The sequence below is a fragment of the Protomyctophum parallelum genome (genome assembly GCF_964188405.1).
Source record: "Protomyctophum parallelum genome assembly, chromosome: 21".
Lineage (NCBI taxonomy): Eukaryota > Metazoa > Chordata > Actinopteri > Myctophiformes > Myctophidae > Protomyctophum > Protomyctophum parallelum.
The window spans coordinates 36,938,138-36,954,428 of record NC_139713.1 but is presented as its reverse complement, the minus strand read 5'-3'; the positions used below and the strand labels follow the sequence as shown (position 1 = coordinate 36,954,428).

At 42.6% G+C, this 16,291-nt stretch overlaps 1 protein-coding gene across 6 annotated transcripts in view; it reads left to right on the top strand.

Annotated features, from left to right (window-relative positions):
* The first annotated feature begins 2,914 nt into the window (after window positions 1-2,914).
* rapgef1b (Rap guanine nucleotide exchange factor (GEF) 1b) overlaps window positions 2,915-16,291 on the top strand; it is a 68,016-nt gene continuing 54,639 nt past the window's right edge. For all 6 annotated transcript variants that reach the window (XM_083793738.1, XM_083793736.1, XM_083793735.1 and 3 more), the window contains exon 1: window positions 2,915-3,184. In XM_083793738.1, the coding sequence (XP_083649864.1) occupies window positions 3,157-3,184 (28 nt within the window). In that variant the 5' untranslated portion in view covers window positions 2,915-3,156. The remainder of the gene's footprint in view (window positions 3,185-16,291) is intronic.

Genomic DNA, 16,291 nt, shown 5'->3' with positions numbered 1-16,291 from the left:
ACAGGTGACAGACTGGAATATTATGGATGCTCTGTACAGAAGAGTCCGAGGTGTCTATCCTGAGGACACAAACTCAGGTTCTACCAGTCTATGCTAGCAAGCATCATTTTCAATGCACAACATCTGAAAATGACTAGAGGTTCATACAGATGCGCGGTAACGTGGCCCTCACATAGAGTTCAGGCCGCTACTCGGCCATCACCCCTATACGTCGCATCGCCAATCAGACCAATATGTCTGAGTCATAATGTCGAGGGCTCTGTCACTCAGAGTACCCGTCGTACCCGTCTCTGACTCTGTCTGTGTCCCTTTCATGCCCATATATGGAGATCCCTGCAGTCCCTTTTATGCCCCATGCATGGATATCCCAGATGTCATCAGTATATGGCCACATGTTGGAATATGGGTTGGATCGGCGGTTCTGGACAGCGCCAAGTTGGAAGTCGTCAGTCCCATATATGCATATCACCATATGGGAATAGAGGTCGGATCTGGACAGCCCAATCTCTATCTGTATCCTTGTCCCTTTTATGCCCATATGGAGATCACTGATGTCATCAGTATATAGACTCTATACCATATATGGACATGCCCCCTTTTGTGCCCATATACGGATGCATGATGACACACATTGAGGTTAAGCAACACACTCCATGTTTGGGCTAGCTGCATTTAGCTCCTTTTATGGTCATGACCGCCGGCCAGCCAGTCCTCCCTTAAGCCAATTTTAATATAGGATTTGATGCTACTGAATACTTTTTACTTATAAATACAAATTAGAATACATTTTCTACATTGTGGTATTGCTATACTTAATTAAAACACTGAGTATTTCTAACTCAGACATATAGGCATATCGTCAAAGCAGCTTACTGTCCAGAGTTAGCTGATCAAGGAACAATTTAGGGACTTCAACTATCTTATTTGTGTCTGTTTGTGCTGAGCTCAAAGTTAAACTAACACTCAGGATTTCACAGTGTATCCTCCCCCGACAAGTTTGTAACTGTCAAGAAGTCTATTGTTTTCCTTGGGCGACTTTACTATCGCCCCAGGGAATGAATTCCACGACATCCTTACCACTCTACCGAGAGAGGGCGAGACTCCACCACCACCTGTCAAACACACACACACACACACACACACACACACACACACACACACACACACACACACACACACACACACACACACACACACACACACACACACACACACACACACACACACACACACACACACACACACACACACACTTTGGTTATGGGTGTGGTTTCTTCTGTGCAAGCACAAGAGAATATAGCTATGAATAATAACTAGTGTAGCCTAAATCATACATGGGCAACTGGCGGCCCCCACCTTCACTTAATGTGGCCCATACTGTAAGTTAACATTTGAATAGATGTAGTATTTATTTCAGCTGTTACAATTCCAAACATGACACGCTTTAATTACTTCAGTCTATATTAGGCTAGTAGCTGAATGACAAGTAAACTAGAATTGTATTGTCTTTTTTTATGTCCAATGTATTTGTAATTTAGGTCATAAAGTTAACATAACTATAATTAAAGGCATTTGAAAGGCAAATTACTTTTCAGGATTCCAAGTAAAAAATAGCAAAAAATAGCTGATCTACAGATCGGCTATTTTTGTAGTAATTTTTGCAGTAATATGCAATGTGCAATGTGGAGTGAGTGTGGAACTACCACAACCTGACATCCCTATTTTGGAGATAGGTCCACATCAAATATATTTGACTAATTAAAGGTTTACTTATTGCATGAAAGAGAAATACTGAACAAACAGAGTCTGGTGTGATTGCACCCAATAAACCCAGATCAATGTTTTCCTTCCTTTGCTTGCCTCTTTAATTTTCCATTCTGTCGCATTCCCTTCCTTTCTTCCCTTCCTCCTTTCCTTCTCTCTTCCTTAATATCCCTACATTTCCCTCACATTTGTCTTTTCCCAAGCTTTTGTCTTCTCTTCATGTCCTATTCCCTTCCCTTCCTTCCGTCCCTCCTTTCCATTACATGAATTGATGGATTGATTGATATAACACTTTATTAATCCCCAAGAGGGAAATTCAGGGTGTCACAACAGAATAACGGGATTAAAAAGTAGAAAGTGACAGTAGATGTAACGGGCACCATGGATCAATAATTCCACTGACCTTCCTTTCCCCTTCTCCTCTCCTACCATTAGATTACCAGTTTATTTCTTTTCCCTTTCCTTTCTAAAGGACTTCTTTAAAGGATTAAAGGACCCATTTTCAACGGACCTATCTTCATATAGTTGGTCCTCACAAATGCTCATGATAAATAATGTCTCAGAGGAGGGCTGTGGACAGTTCAGTCAGAAACCTGCATACCAGTGATACCAATATTTTGTTTTTGAGGGGCGATATGTCCAGCTTTTGGGGTGTGCGTGTGTGTGTGTGTGTGTGTGTGTTGTCCCCACATCTTATTATACCTATAATATTGATTGTACAACATGTCAAGATTGCAAATGTTTTACTGTTTATTATTGTATTATCCTCCCTCAGTTTGTAGTTTGACTGTAACTAGAGAGCTATTATATAAAGTATTAAAATAAGGAAATAATAATGCTAAAAATAAAAATAAAACCATTGTACTGAAGGAGGCTATACCTACAGTACAGTACTTCAATAGATGTATTGTTACTTGTCTTGCCACCACTGTGCTTACATGCTTTTTAGGGAGTTCACACAGCTCTTTGCATTGAAACCCCAACTCGAACCCACCCATCCTATTGTTGACAGATTGATGTAACTAATTCCTCGCACAAGGGGTCACTGTTGTGCTGGATGACGGCACCCTTTCACGAGTCAGCCAGCCAGGTCTGGAGTGGAGACAGTGTAGTCTCGGTGTGTGAGTGTGTGTATGCGTGTGCGTGCGTGTCTGACTGTGGCAAGAGAAAATCACCCGGAGACGGACTAAAGACAGTTTTCACTGTACCAATGTGTGGCTCGTAAATCTACTGCCTTCACCCCAGCAGCGAAATGGAATCACCAAATGGACACTATAACATGAGTATATGGAAAATGAGGGAATAACAATCGTGTTCGAGACACGGCGGCTTGTTGGTTTTAACGGTTATTTGGAACTGTGAGTGGAGTCTCTGCCGCTGGAAGCTACGAAAATGTCGGGGAAAATAGAGAGCAAGCAAGGTAAGCGTCTGCCCCAGACCCCGGCGGGGCTGCTCTGGCTTTACCGTTATTTATACACATTTAAGCATTTATCACAATTCGTCGCGCGACCCTTTCGTTCGACAATGACGTATTGTCAACTAGGGGTGGAAAAAAAGTGTCGACGCGCGTGTTTTCAGCTGAAAATGTAGAATGTTGGCCATACGATACTTAAAGAAATGACAACACGACTAAGTGTTTATTACACAAATAAAATATAGACAATGTACTGCATCCAGCAGAGCTTTAGTAATGGTTTTAGATTGTAATGTGAGGGTTTAAAGCTAAAATAAATGTGTGTGTGTGACTGTGTGTACGTTGGTACCATTAGTGATAGTTGGTATTTTGCTCAGACTGTCCAGTTATAAATCAAAGCGACAAGCAGCTTGTGTTAGCTAACGTTATTATCCATTTTAACTAATTACTTTCCCGTGGTGTGTATAATTCCCCTCCGTCAGTGTATATGAAGGGGGCTACTGGTTTCCACTATAAACGGCCCTGAACGTGAAGAATGCCTCCCCTTCTTTTCAGGATAACAGCATTCACATGAACGTTTACCCCCGCTAGCTCAACCTAACGGTCAGTTAGTTAGCTAGCCGACACTGATTTAGTTGCTTGTGTTCACACCCAGCCAGAGGGCTGTATCGGCAATAACGCCAACCAAACCAACCGAGAGCAACATCATTTAGGTCGAATAAGTCAAACGGTTACACGGTAGTGTCTCTGGTTTAGAGGCGTTTGGCTGGAGAAGGCTATTGACCGCAGCTAGCTAACTACTGCTGCAGCTACACACACACACACACACACACACACACACTAGCATCTGTGTGAGCTGGAGCTAACAACGTTAGCCTGGTTGTTACCTACAGGACTCCAGTGATAATAATATAATGTGTTCACGCCCAAGATGCTCGTGCCTGTATTGATTTCTGCACTGTGTGCACGTGGCATATTTGGTCGGGTTTGACATTTGTTGCATGTTGTGGTATGGAAGGCGCCGCAGGGATATTTATATGCCGCAATAACGCATACTAAACAGTAACAATATAACGAATTGGTTATATTGTTGTAGTAGTGGTGGGGAGGAACAGACAGACGTATGCTTTTGGATGGAAACTTTATCCCCGCCAGCTAGACTCGCATCCCACACACACACACACCCCACCAGCTGTCTCCCCGCTTCGCCTCACAATCCTGTGCGATGATGCACACACACACACACACACACACACACACACACACACACACACACACACACACACACACACACACACACACACACACACACACACACGTTGTAGCAGGCGGGGCGAGAGTGTCATCCACCACTGTCTGGCGTCATTCTTCTCTAGGTGTTTTTGCATGTCTTTTGAACTGATGACCACATCGTATTTCAATAGACAGTACTTAATATGTAATACCTTTTTAATTGATTGGTTGGTTAATGGTAGCACATGGGAATAATAATAATAGGAATTATACACCTCGTTGTCCTCGTATAATTCTCCCCCCACACATAAGTGCAGCTAAGAGTGGCTCCTCTGGTTGCGTTTTAGTGGGTCACCTGTTGGGCTGTTGTCTCTGCTGCCTTCCATTGCTCTATTCCTCGTGTACTCATTGATCTCAGAGGGAGTTTTGTATGTTCCCTCAGCCCTATATCCTACTGGAGCCTATAGCCCCGACCGTGACCTGACCTCCCCCTCTGCAATAGCTCCAGGAGGAGGTTGTGTCAAGCTCCAGCGGAGGGTGGGAGTCTCTGGCAACAATGACCAACTATTACCCCTTTCTGAACATCTCGTCCCAAAATGTAAAGTTAGTCTAGGGATCCTACAGATTTCTTGGAATAGCCCTTGGGTCCGATCCACACACATGCCCAATCCACAACTCCACATCCACCTTCTGAGATTCATGACCTGGGGGTCAGGCATGTTCTCCTGTAAAGCTTTAACCCTGGACATGTCCCTGCTTGCACCTGTATGAGTGACAAATACACCCTCTTAAGTCTTCATTCTTAAGCCCTTAGATATACTTCATCATATGATAATGGCAAAAAATAGCTGATCTACAAACTATTTTAGCTCTAAAAAGAAAATAATAACATTTCCACATATGCCTAAAATAGACAGGCCAGGCTTAATGTGGTTAATGTCAGATTGGCAGTGGCTGCAACAACATAGTCCCTTATCACCATGGACACTGTGTCCTGCTGTCATCGGCTCTTTGTCTCTCTGGGGCTAAACGCGGTCACAGTGCGTCTGTCACCTGTTCAGAAGTTGCCCCTTTACACCACGTGTTGTGTGCCATTCACTGGGATGTCGGCTCTGAAGCTGCTTAGAGGGTACTGCTGCTCATCATTCTCCTGACTTCAACCCATATTCACAATAATGACATTTTTTTGCTTGACAATTTGAAAAACAAAATTTCAACATGAAAATGATTATGACAATATTATGCAAAATAATTGCAATTATCTCAAATAATTGCATTTTAGGGGATTGTGTACTAGTAATTATGACAGGCCTACCCACAAACCCCTTTCCTATGCACATATGCACGCACAACGCACATAGAATTCAGTCACTTGGACACATACAGTAACAAATGCTTTGTTACGGTTGATGGTGTCGCCCCAAAACAGCTCAACAGCAGGAAGCCAATCTCACATCCTAGTTCTTTCCTTCTACAGTGAGAAAATGAACTGGGTGGAGGAAGATTGGGAGTGTGCACCAGTCTGTTCCTTTTGTTGGTGTGCGTTTCTTGTGCTGCGCATGTCTAATCTGGCCATTAGTTGCATGTTACAAGTTCTGGTTAGAACTGAAGGGGATCTTGAGGTTGTTATTTTGAATGCAGTGTCTCTATTTGTATTTCACTCACTGAGGCCCCTTTTCCACCGGGGTTGAACCAGTAAGGTTATTTTTCCCCCGCCTACTATTGAGTGTTTCAACTGAAAATGAATTGGTTCAGAACCCTAATAGTTGGTTCGGAACTGGACCCAAAAAATGTCCGGCGGTTCCGTGAAAGCACTTCTGAAGAATCTAGAAGTTATTTTGGTGTAAAAGGGCCCTGATTGTTGGACAATCGGGCCCCTAGATAATCATTCTAGATAAGCTAAATAGTACTAATACTATATTTCATATACCTGCATCAAACTTACCTGTGTAACTTTGATTCTTAGTTCGTTTAGAGAGTTTATGTGCAGATATCAAGCATTCAAAACGGACTGAATTGCTGATGGTCCGCTCTCATGTCTCACGCACGTGTATATAGGTTTGGGTGGTACAAATTCTCTACGGCATGGCGAATAAGGGGCCAGCGTTTGTTTGTCTATATGTATGTATGCATGCATCTATACATGCATACATACATCCCCCACTCAATATTTGGGCAAGACCGACATCAGATCAATCACACAGCAAACTATACAGCTCAGCTGCCACTGCTACACCAATGGGGTCAGGCAAAGGCATACATGGTCATGGAGATTATATTTTTTCCATGGCTAATCTTGCAAACCACTACACCGATCAGCAGCAAGTAAATCAATCAAATATTTTTCAAATCCGTCCACCACAACAACTTTGTGTGAATTTATAATCTGATTTATAATCTGTCCAGGCCGTCTGGAGCCGAGTGGAACTCCATATTCAGGCAACACTGACATCATCAATAACTTGCTATCCATAGCTACAGATTGCACATGGAAGATATGCCTATAGGACTAGGGCTGTCGCAGTGAAGGGATTTTGTTGTATTAATTTTTATTTATTAATTTATCCAGATTTTATGTATTTAAAAGCAATAAACCAAAATGTGACTATATATAAACACTCTGCGTATGGAGTATGGACAATACTGAGGCTTCTTTGCATGCAAAATCATGGAAGGATTGTGTTACAATTGATGGTATCCCGAATGCTGACCTCTAAAATAGACAAATGGTTACATAAGATTTGTGCACCAACATATAGGCAGAGTGCAAGATTAACATTTTCCTTAGTGAACTCGCTGGGAACGGTGTATAACCGTAATCTACCTCGAGCCATGCAGTTATCAAAAAATAATGCATTATTTGCACTCTCTCTGCTTCACATTGTGGGTAGGGTCAGTTTTCATTACCAGTGTAATACAAAGTACAAGCTTGGGCTATATACCTGTTCAATTGAATGCAAACCGACTGTACTACTAACATAATCATTATGATTTATGATGATACATTCTGTCAATTCTGAGAGAGAGAGAGAGAGAGAGAGAGAGAGAGAGAGAGAGAGAGAGACTCTATAGTGCAAAAGAAACAAGACTTGCAATTTTGAATTCCTCCATTACAACAAAATGAACACATTAAAGGAAAGGATTATGAGGTGAAGGGTTCAACATTGGTGAACCTTGCCCTGGCGGCAACTAATAGAAAAGAAGCGCCGTCGTTGACCCCACTAGGCAGCCATATTGCTTGTAGTTTTTCGGATGCCAACACACCAACGTAAGTCAAACAAATAACACACCAGGCCGGCATTGTCCACAGCCCTCCAAGACAACATTGGAGACTGATGCAAAGCCTCAGTGTTAACCAGTCTGAAGCATGTGTCTGTGCCTAGTCTGTTGAGTGTTTGGAGTTTTTTGATAGAGAGGGAAGTTGAGGAGGGGAAAGGGTAGAGCCGTGGTACAGCTGCTTTATTTTTGAGTGGTGCAACCACTCCCTTACGGAGTTATGTGTGTGGGTGGCTGGGTGGGTGCCTGCCCTGGCTTGCTGGGTATGAGCACGAAAACAGCATGGTTGTTTTTCACCACCTGTGCGCAACCTAACAAACACACACGCACATATTAACTGTATATATGATGATTTCGGGTGTGCCAGTACAGTACAGTGACAGTACAGTACAGTACAGTACAGTAGAGGGACCGGCACACGGTAACTCTGTCATTTCTCAACCATTTCGGACGTGGGGCGGCTCGCCGGAACTGGCCCGGCACCCTGGGTGCGTTCCTATGGGTCTGGGAACCCCCCCCCCCGGGGAACCCACACACCACTCACTTCTGCTTGTAAAACTAATCTGCTTTATCACACAACTGTTTGTAATCAACATTTAGTTATCTTGCAACAAAGCCATTCAATTGCGGCACTTGCTTTCTTTGCTACTATAGCTTGATGAATACTGTCAATGATTTAGCGGCCTATAGTTTTTACAATGAAGGAACGAACCTTTTCCCCATATTGGCCTCAACAAATAACACATTGTTCATTGAAATAAACGTGATTTATTCCTTTCCCCAGATTTCCATACAAAACAAAACAACGATTTTTGTATTCTATTTACTTTACTTAATATCTACTCAAAATCTGCTAAGGTTTATGCATTCATGAGGAATTGCATTTGTCAGTGATAAAATGTATGAGATATTGCAAGGAAATTGAAAATCCTCCTATACTGAAACGCACCACCAACCGATAAACCCTGAAAGGTGACATTTGTACAATGATAAGGTTTATTTTTACTGAATGGGAGTTTTCAAGAAATGAGCCTGTGATTCTTGTTGTTTCAGCAGTACCTGACTGACATTGTGATATGATATGATATGATATGATATGATATGATATGATAATAATATACTTTCCCCAGGTAAGAATGAACTCACAAAATCATCAATGATCAAGAATCTTTGTATAATAAATTGTTATCTTCCCCTTAGAGAGACATGACTTCATCTGGCGTGTCCACTTTAGTAACAAAGCCCTACAGTAGGCAGTAGGCAGCACAGTGTTTTATAATTAGCCCTCTGACTACATGCTAGCTGGAGATTCAATGTTAGTTGCTAGCCACAGCAGACCTGATCCATCAGTTCCTTATTTTAGCCTCCCTGCCCCCAACACTGCTCACTGTGAGTGTAGCTGTATGTCTGTTTGCTTTTGAAACAGTTGGTTGTAATGTTGTTGGGTGTTTACTGTTAAGCATTCCAAGAGTTTAACATGCAAGCGTAAGACATTTCCGTGGCTTAGTGTTAGTCAAGTGGATAGTACTGCGTGGCTTAGCCTTAACTAGGTCCTGGTTTGTCATGTAAGGAGTATAGCATCTGAATTACCTTAAACCAGCACTGACTGAAATAAAGTCTAAAGCAGTAGATCCCAGTAGATTTAAGTTTTCCCTCATTACTGATGAGTGAGCCCGCTGTGGCAATGGCATATGGCAGGCTTTGGGTCTTGGTTTGACATGCTGCAATTTCGAGGTTTTAATGGCATTGAGCATTTCATCGTGCCTTTTCCCACGGAATGAGAAGCGTGCTGTTACCATAGTACATTTAGTTGTGTTGTAATTCGTTTTGAGTGTGCTCTCTGCTCTGTATGGGAGTGCAAAAGAGGGAGTGAATCGGGTTTAGGGACAGAAAGGCAGAGGGGTGGAGAGAAGTAGAGTGCCGATGAGTATTGAGTCCCAGTTCAGAGAGAGCATTATGAGAGGGATGGATCTGACTTTGGATAATGCTTAGAAAGAGGATATGATGAAAAATGCAAGACGGACAATGGTCTCTTTCTAACAACAGTATATTTGTGTGAAGGCTTTGGCCTGTTTTCTAGCTATCCTGAGTATCCTCCCATATCTTTCAAGCATCATTCTTCCGGTGTTCATCTCCTCGTCTTCATCACTGATCTTTAGACATCATCCCTCTCAGAAGTTGGCCTCCAGATCTTGTGCTGCACCTGATGTCAGTGCCATGTGTAGGCTTGCATGTTGCAAAGCAGGTTCGTATTTCTCCTAATGGACGTATCAGTAGGTTAAGTACATCTTCTGTTCTAGAAGTTAGCCACGGATTGGATTGGACACTGGACCACTGATGACGCAAAGCAGACCACTTCAGTCAGGACCTCGGCTGAGTGAGGATTATGTGACCCTACCTATGAATTAATTCAGAGACGCAAGAGTAATTCTCACATCAAATAAACCAACAATTTGGATGTACTGCTGCATGTGATGGGATAAAAGTACTCATCTTCTCATCTTCATTAAGCTATTTGTGGATATATTTCCTTTTGTGTGTTCCGTAGTGTTAATGAGTCAGACTGGATGGATCATGAGGATCAGTTATTGTATGACTAACTTTGGGCAGTGCAGCTGAACCATAGCTGTGAAAATGACCCATCTGACCACAAAGTCATCAGGACACAAACTGCAGTCATATTAGTAGCACACAGTAGTACTGTAAGACTTCCAGTGCTACCAGTAAACCGTGTTGGACAGTGGTAACCTCCTACCCGGGCCGGTAGGTTTGTGTGAACTCGGGCATCCTGGATGGGAAACATAGGTTGGAAGAGCCAGGCCTCCTCGGAGGGCACAGGCTCACTACAGGAGGATCTAGATGTGGACACAGGTAAATACTCGCACCTCTCTTAAAATAACCATTTCATGCCATGTAATGGTTCAAAATACCTTTACTTTACTCACTTGTTCTGATGGTTGTCCACTACTCACTGTGACTTAACAACCTTCATCTTTGATCCAGCAATGCTGTGATAAATCCAGATGAAACTGACAGTGATCACATTGTGATTTAGAATGTATTTGAAGATTAGAGAAGACTTAGGTACATTTTGTAAGTCATATTCATGAGCAGGTCAATTAAAAAAATAAAAACTTTTATTATTTAATTATTATAGTTTTATTATTCTCAAGCAGATGGCTGTGAATTCCAAGCAGTTATATAGAGAAAATGGGATGAATAAATTGTCTCTTTGCACATCAGGACTTTTATGTTTTGAATGCATAGTTCTTTTATGAATTTTGAATGCATTGTTCTTTTATGTAGGCATATATCCAGACCGTTTTCCAAGCGGTTCACTGTTGTGGAGCTTTATATGTAAAAATAAGCGCACTGGCAGAATGAAATGCAGGGGACATTCTTTGCTTTGCTTTTTGTGTTGTGTGGCTTTTTGCAAGGTGCTCATTTTGCTCTGCTCAAGTCTTGGGTGGACCCAGTCAGAGGGAGCAGAGCGCTCTGCTAGGCCACAGCCTTCCCACACGGCCTGCTTGACTGTCTGCCTGCATTGCTCCTTCCATAGTCACACTTTAATCCATGTCTCATCAGGTGATGACCCATTTAATGGGCAGCCTACTGTATCATATCCAGGATCCTTGGACTTCTATCTGGGTTATACAGTAAAAACCTAAAGGAATTCAAGCCGACGTCCATTTATTCTATGCTGTCTTTGGCCACTTAGGCCCTATATAGTTCGTACAACGAATTGTGCAAATAGGCGATCTATAAGCTCACAGTTTACATCGCGACGTGTTGCACTAGTCTTGTAAACTTGATCTGCAATTTCCACAATCTTTCAATTTGCTATACACCATAGTACCCGAACAATTGGATCGCGTATTGGGGTGTAACACTTAACAGTGTTTGAGTTATTAATGTTTCCAGTGAACTGCCTGCTTCCCCCATTAAACCATATGAGCTGAGCCACCCTGGTGAGCCGCTAGCATGGCGAGGCTCCGTAATTGAGGTAGTTGGGTTCATCATTGTGTAATTACACAGTGTTGAGCACCATAATATCTTGTTTTGAAAACACACCCTATGTGGTGCGCTAAGCCTAATGAATCTGTGCTTTTAGGCCCAGCAGGCTTTGAAGAGTTGACATTAAGTACATGTGCATTTTGTATGTCTACCCTGAGCAGGCCAATCTCCACAGCAGTGATGATGCACCTGATTAAGGATTGGTGGACTGAGTAATGCTATGTCTTGCAGACAGACGGGCTGAATGGTGGCTAGTAAAGACCTGTTACGGCAGGCACAGCTTCTAAACTAGTCCGAAAGCAAGGATGTTATGACTGGTCTACAAAATGACAAATTCTTACGGCATAGTTGGGTCTACTATATAATCGCTTTTGTGATCTGTCTCTGACACTTTAGAAAAGTTGGCCTACACAGCAATACTTTTTCAACTCAATGTATGTAGGCCAAAATTGGCATGTAAATCAGCAATATAGATTCACAAAAGGTATAGCGGGTGTGTCTGCACTACAGCAAACAAAACGAATAGCACAGAGTGGTGCTCAGCAAACAATGGAAATGTATTTAACACAATGCTTCCAGGGAAAATGTCTTGAAAACGTTTTCTCTTCACTTAAATGGCCACCATTGGAAGATTTTTCAGTAGCTAATAGATAAATAAAATTAACTAAATTCTCTGTCTGGCAGTGGCAACTTGTGAACCAATAGCTCAGCCAATAAGTCTACATTTTTGTATGTTCCCAAATATTGGTTCATGAGTAGGTACAGCACAATACATTGGTCACTACATTTGGCTTAAAAGAATATAACATTTTCATTGTCATTTATTACAGCAGTTATTAATCACTAGTACAACCTTACCAACTCTATCTTGGTTTACAGATAATTTCACAAAATGCAATGTGTGAACATTTGGAAGTTGAGCATACAAGTTCTGCCGTAATGATTTGAGTGTCATGGCTTTACAGAGAGCACATTAAGAAGTGTATATTAAGAAAATACTTTGCCTGGACACCAAGCTAGTCCACAAGTCATGCATTTTGTTTTGAATAGAAACATAGAAATATAATGTAGAATTCAAATCCATTTTTAATTCAATTTGATCATAGTGCCAAATTTGCCAAATCACAACGTGTCATAGAGCAGATGTACATTGTACATCCCTGGACGATGTACGATTATTGTACGTTGTCATTGCTTTTGTGCCATCCTCATGCCAAAATATCTGTAAGGATGGCAATGTTGATCCAATTCCGTTCAAACCACTTTGGTCCAGTTGGGTGTAAGCCTCTAGTGATGCTAGCAGGGATTTTAGGCTCTTAGTCTTGTTTGCATAGTGTGTGTGTGTGTGTGTGTGTGTGTGTGTGCGTGTGTGTGTGCACACGTGCGTGTGCACACGTGCGTGCGCTCGTGCGTGTGTGTGTGTGTGTGTGTGTGTGTGTTTGCATGCATGTGTTTGCATTGCATTTCATTTTCAGCTTTCAGAGCCTCTGGCCTGGCGTTAGGGTTAGGCTTAAACAATGAAGGAGATGTCTGTCCTTTACAGTCATTGCCAATTTCCGATGCCAATCTAAATGGACACTACAATTGAGTCATGTCTGTGTATGGGTAGGAAAAGCATTAGGTTGATTCATCCTCTTTGTACCCACACAGCATGAGATGCCCATACATAAAAACAATATATCCCATCAGCCACTGCGACTGAGCCTCCAGGCCTGCAGGCCGAGTGTGGGCTTTCAACTTGTGTGTCTCTGACTTTATTTGACCCACTTCCTCTTGGACATTAGTACTGAGTGACCGTCTTTACACATCTCTGCCAATCCCACCTCTTTGACTATTGCAGACCATGGTGTATTTCATTTTTTACGTGCAACGTTTCTACACTTTCCAGAAACACATCCACTCGAACTCAGTTACTGTACACTGATTCCACCTGGTTGCCTTTAGATATTACTGTATGTCTCACGCGCACGCACACACGCACGCACGCGCGCGCGCACAGACAACCAAATGGAGTTTGGAATAGCAAATACAGACAACTATTGATATATTCCTGGTTTTGTGTTGCACATGTGTTGGCTGCAAGTGATGTTAAAGTGTTAAAATAACCCTATGGTATATTCCCATAGCAATCATTGCTAGTATTGAGTGTTTGTTCTTGGAATCCAAAGGTTCCAGGTTCGATCCCTGGGTTACCCTAGCTACGGGTCAGAACTTAAGTGTCCTTGAGCAAGACACCGAACGCCCAACTGCTGCTCTACTGTTCATGCAGATTGCCGAATGCTTAAAAAAAGCTTGAAAAACGACACAAAACAATGGCTTGTTCTACACATATTTAATTTTCTATATGATAATATTATAAATTACGGGGACAGACTCCCGCATGTTACCGGCTGATACAGACAATAAGCCATTCCCGACCTACTTCATATGAACCATATAAAATGTGACCATATAAAATGTGATTTGAGTAATTGAGTTTGCATCAATTGACTAAGCATGTTACAGGCAAAACACTGGCGATTTTAGCCATTTCTGCGCAACACCATCATATGACAAAGTATCAAATGGGGCCTTTGGCCCTTTGCTTCGTTAGAACTGAGACCTCCAGAGGCAAATCGATGTGATGTGTTTGGGAAGTGTCTGTCATGCCGGGCCTGTGCAGTGTGCCTGCACACAGAATGTCAAGAGGATGACAAGTACGCTGCTGTGTGGACAAGAAGAGCTTTGTAAACCACTCTAGTATGGGGAGAGTTGTACCACTCCTCCTCTCGCTGCTTAGGGCCATTTACTCGCAAGAACACTGATGCTTACTCTTCTCTGTCTCCGTGTCTTGTGTTCAGGGCTGTAAAGTGATTGGTCCTCCAGTGGCTGTTTGTCTGCAGTGTGTTAGCATCACTCTCCTATCTCAAGAGCTTTTATAGTGCCCGATTGCCTCTTTAGTCCCCCACAAACAGCTGCCATTGACTACGAATTCTGCATTCATCTCCATAAAACAGAGCGTTTGTTTTAGCTGTCTCACTGTCTCCGTTATATTGCTGGCTGATGCTAGGGTTAGTGACAGTTAGGCTGGATATTTATAGCACTTTGAAATTCTTCAGCCCATTGGTTTCACACCAGGTGAACCTGCTGCCTGCTATACTCTCAGTGGAGCACATGCTGCTGAAACACATCGCAGCTTGGCACAGTTTAAAGGGAATGCTGAAAAATGCAGTAAACTAACAGCAGCCAGAAGGGTCACTTGAAGGATCAGACTGTGCGTGCACTGCGTGGTGGGTGTTGGTGTGTTGTGCCGTGAGCTTTATCTTTTTCATGTGGTTATCATGAGTAGGCCTATTTATTTGTGTCTGTCTGTGCAGTGCCAGTGACTGGGGTATATGATATGTGTGTGATCTGTGTGTTGGTGCACTATGCTGTGATGAGCCTGGCTGAGGTGAGTCAGCTGCAGTTGCAGAAGGATTGTGCTAGAAAGATCATCCAGGCTACTCTGGACTGTGTGTTTCATCTGGGGAGAAGGGGGGTGATTAGTGAGGGAGACAAGAATCAGTGCCATCATTTACATTATCTGATGCCATCAGGAGGGGTACTACACAGGGTCAGGGTGAAATGTATCTGTCTTTCATTTCCCACTTTTAACCCTCATTTGCTGCCTAAGCTACACACGTCTTCAATTGTCTGTTGTCTCATTCAATAATGTTGAAATATCTATGCCAACTTTACAGAATTATAATCATTCGCTGCTACAATAACAGCTCACCAGCCTTTCCCACTAAAATGAGTAGTACTGACTAAATTACTGAGAGGCATAACATCATGTCATTGTCATTTCAAAACCTGGGCAGGAAATCAAAGGTTTCTTTTTTGTTTTTGTTTTTTTTGTCTGCCCAAATCCCCATATTCACCGGCCACAGCTTTACCAGTCAGCTAGATTTTTATCCCTGCTAGCAGGGCTCTAAGGATAGAAATGTTGGCCCATCCAAGAGTCCGTCCAACACTTGGGTTGCAAAGAAGATATTTGGAAAAGTACTAGCTGGATTGCCATGGAATTTGTCGTGCACCTTCGTACTCCCTCAAGAGTTCGAGTTCATCTGTTGTGTTTATGCTGCTGCTGTCTTGCGGACAAGACACGCTGAACCAACATTTCGCTGCTTGTTACTGTATGAGTGAGTGACAAATAAAGCATTGATTCAATAGCCTTTCCTCTAGCACCAACACAAGTCCAACATGTCCACACATTTGCACACGATATATCTCCAACTCTCAGAATGCGGCAATGGGCAGATTGCCATGAAACGTACTGATTGCATGCATGCTTTGCCAAAGGATGAACTCTACTGATGTTGGTGACCCGTGACCTTTTCTCAGTGCATCATTCAGTGAATATAAAATGTAGAGGGCCTAGCTGTCACATCCTCTTCATCTCATCATGCTTTCTTTGTGGATCAATAGCTTAGAGTGGCTCTTGGTGTATACACTTGTGTCTGTCAACGAGTGGGTGCTAATGCATCCGTGTGTGCACGTGCATGTGTGCGTGCGTGCGTGTGTGTGTTGTGTACCGGACAATTCAGTGACCCAGCCCTCAGGTCCGTCCCC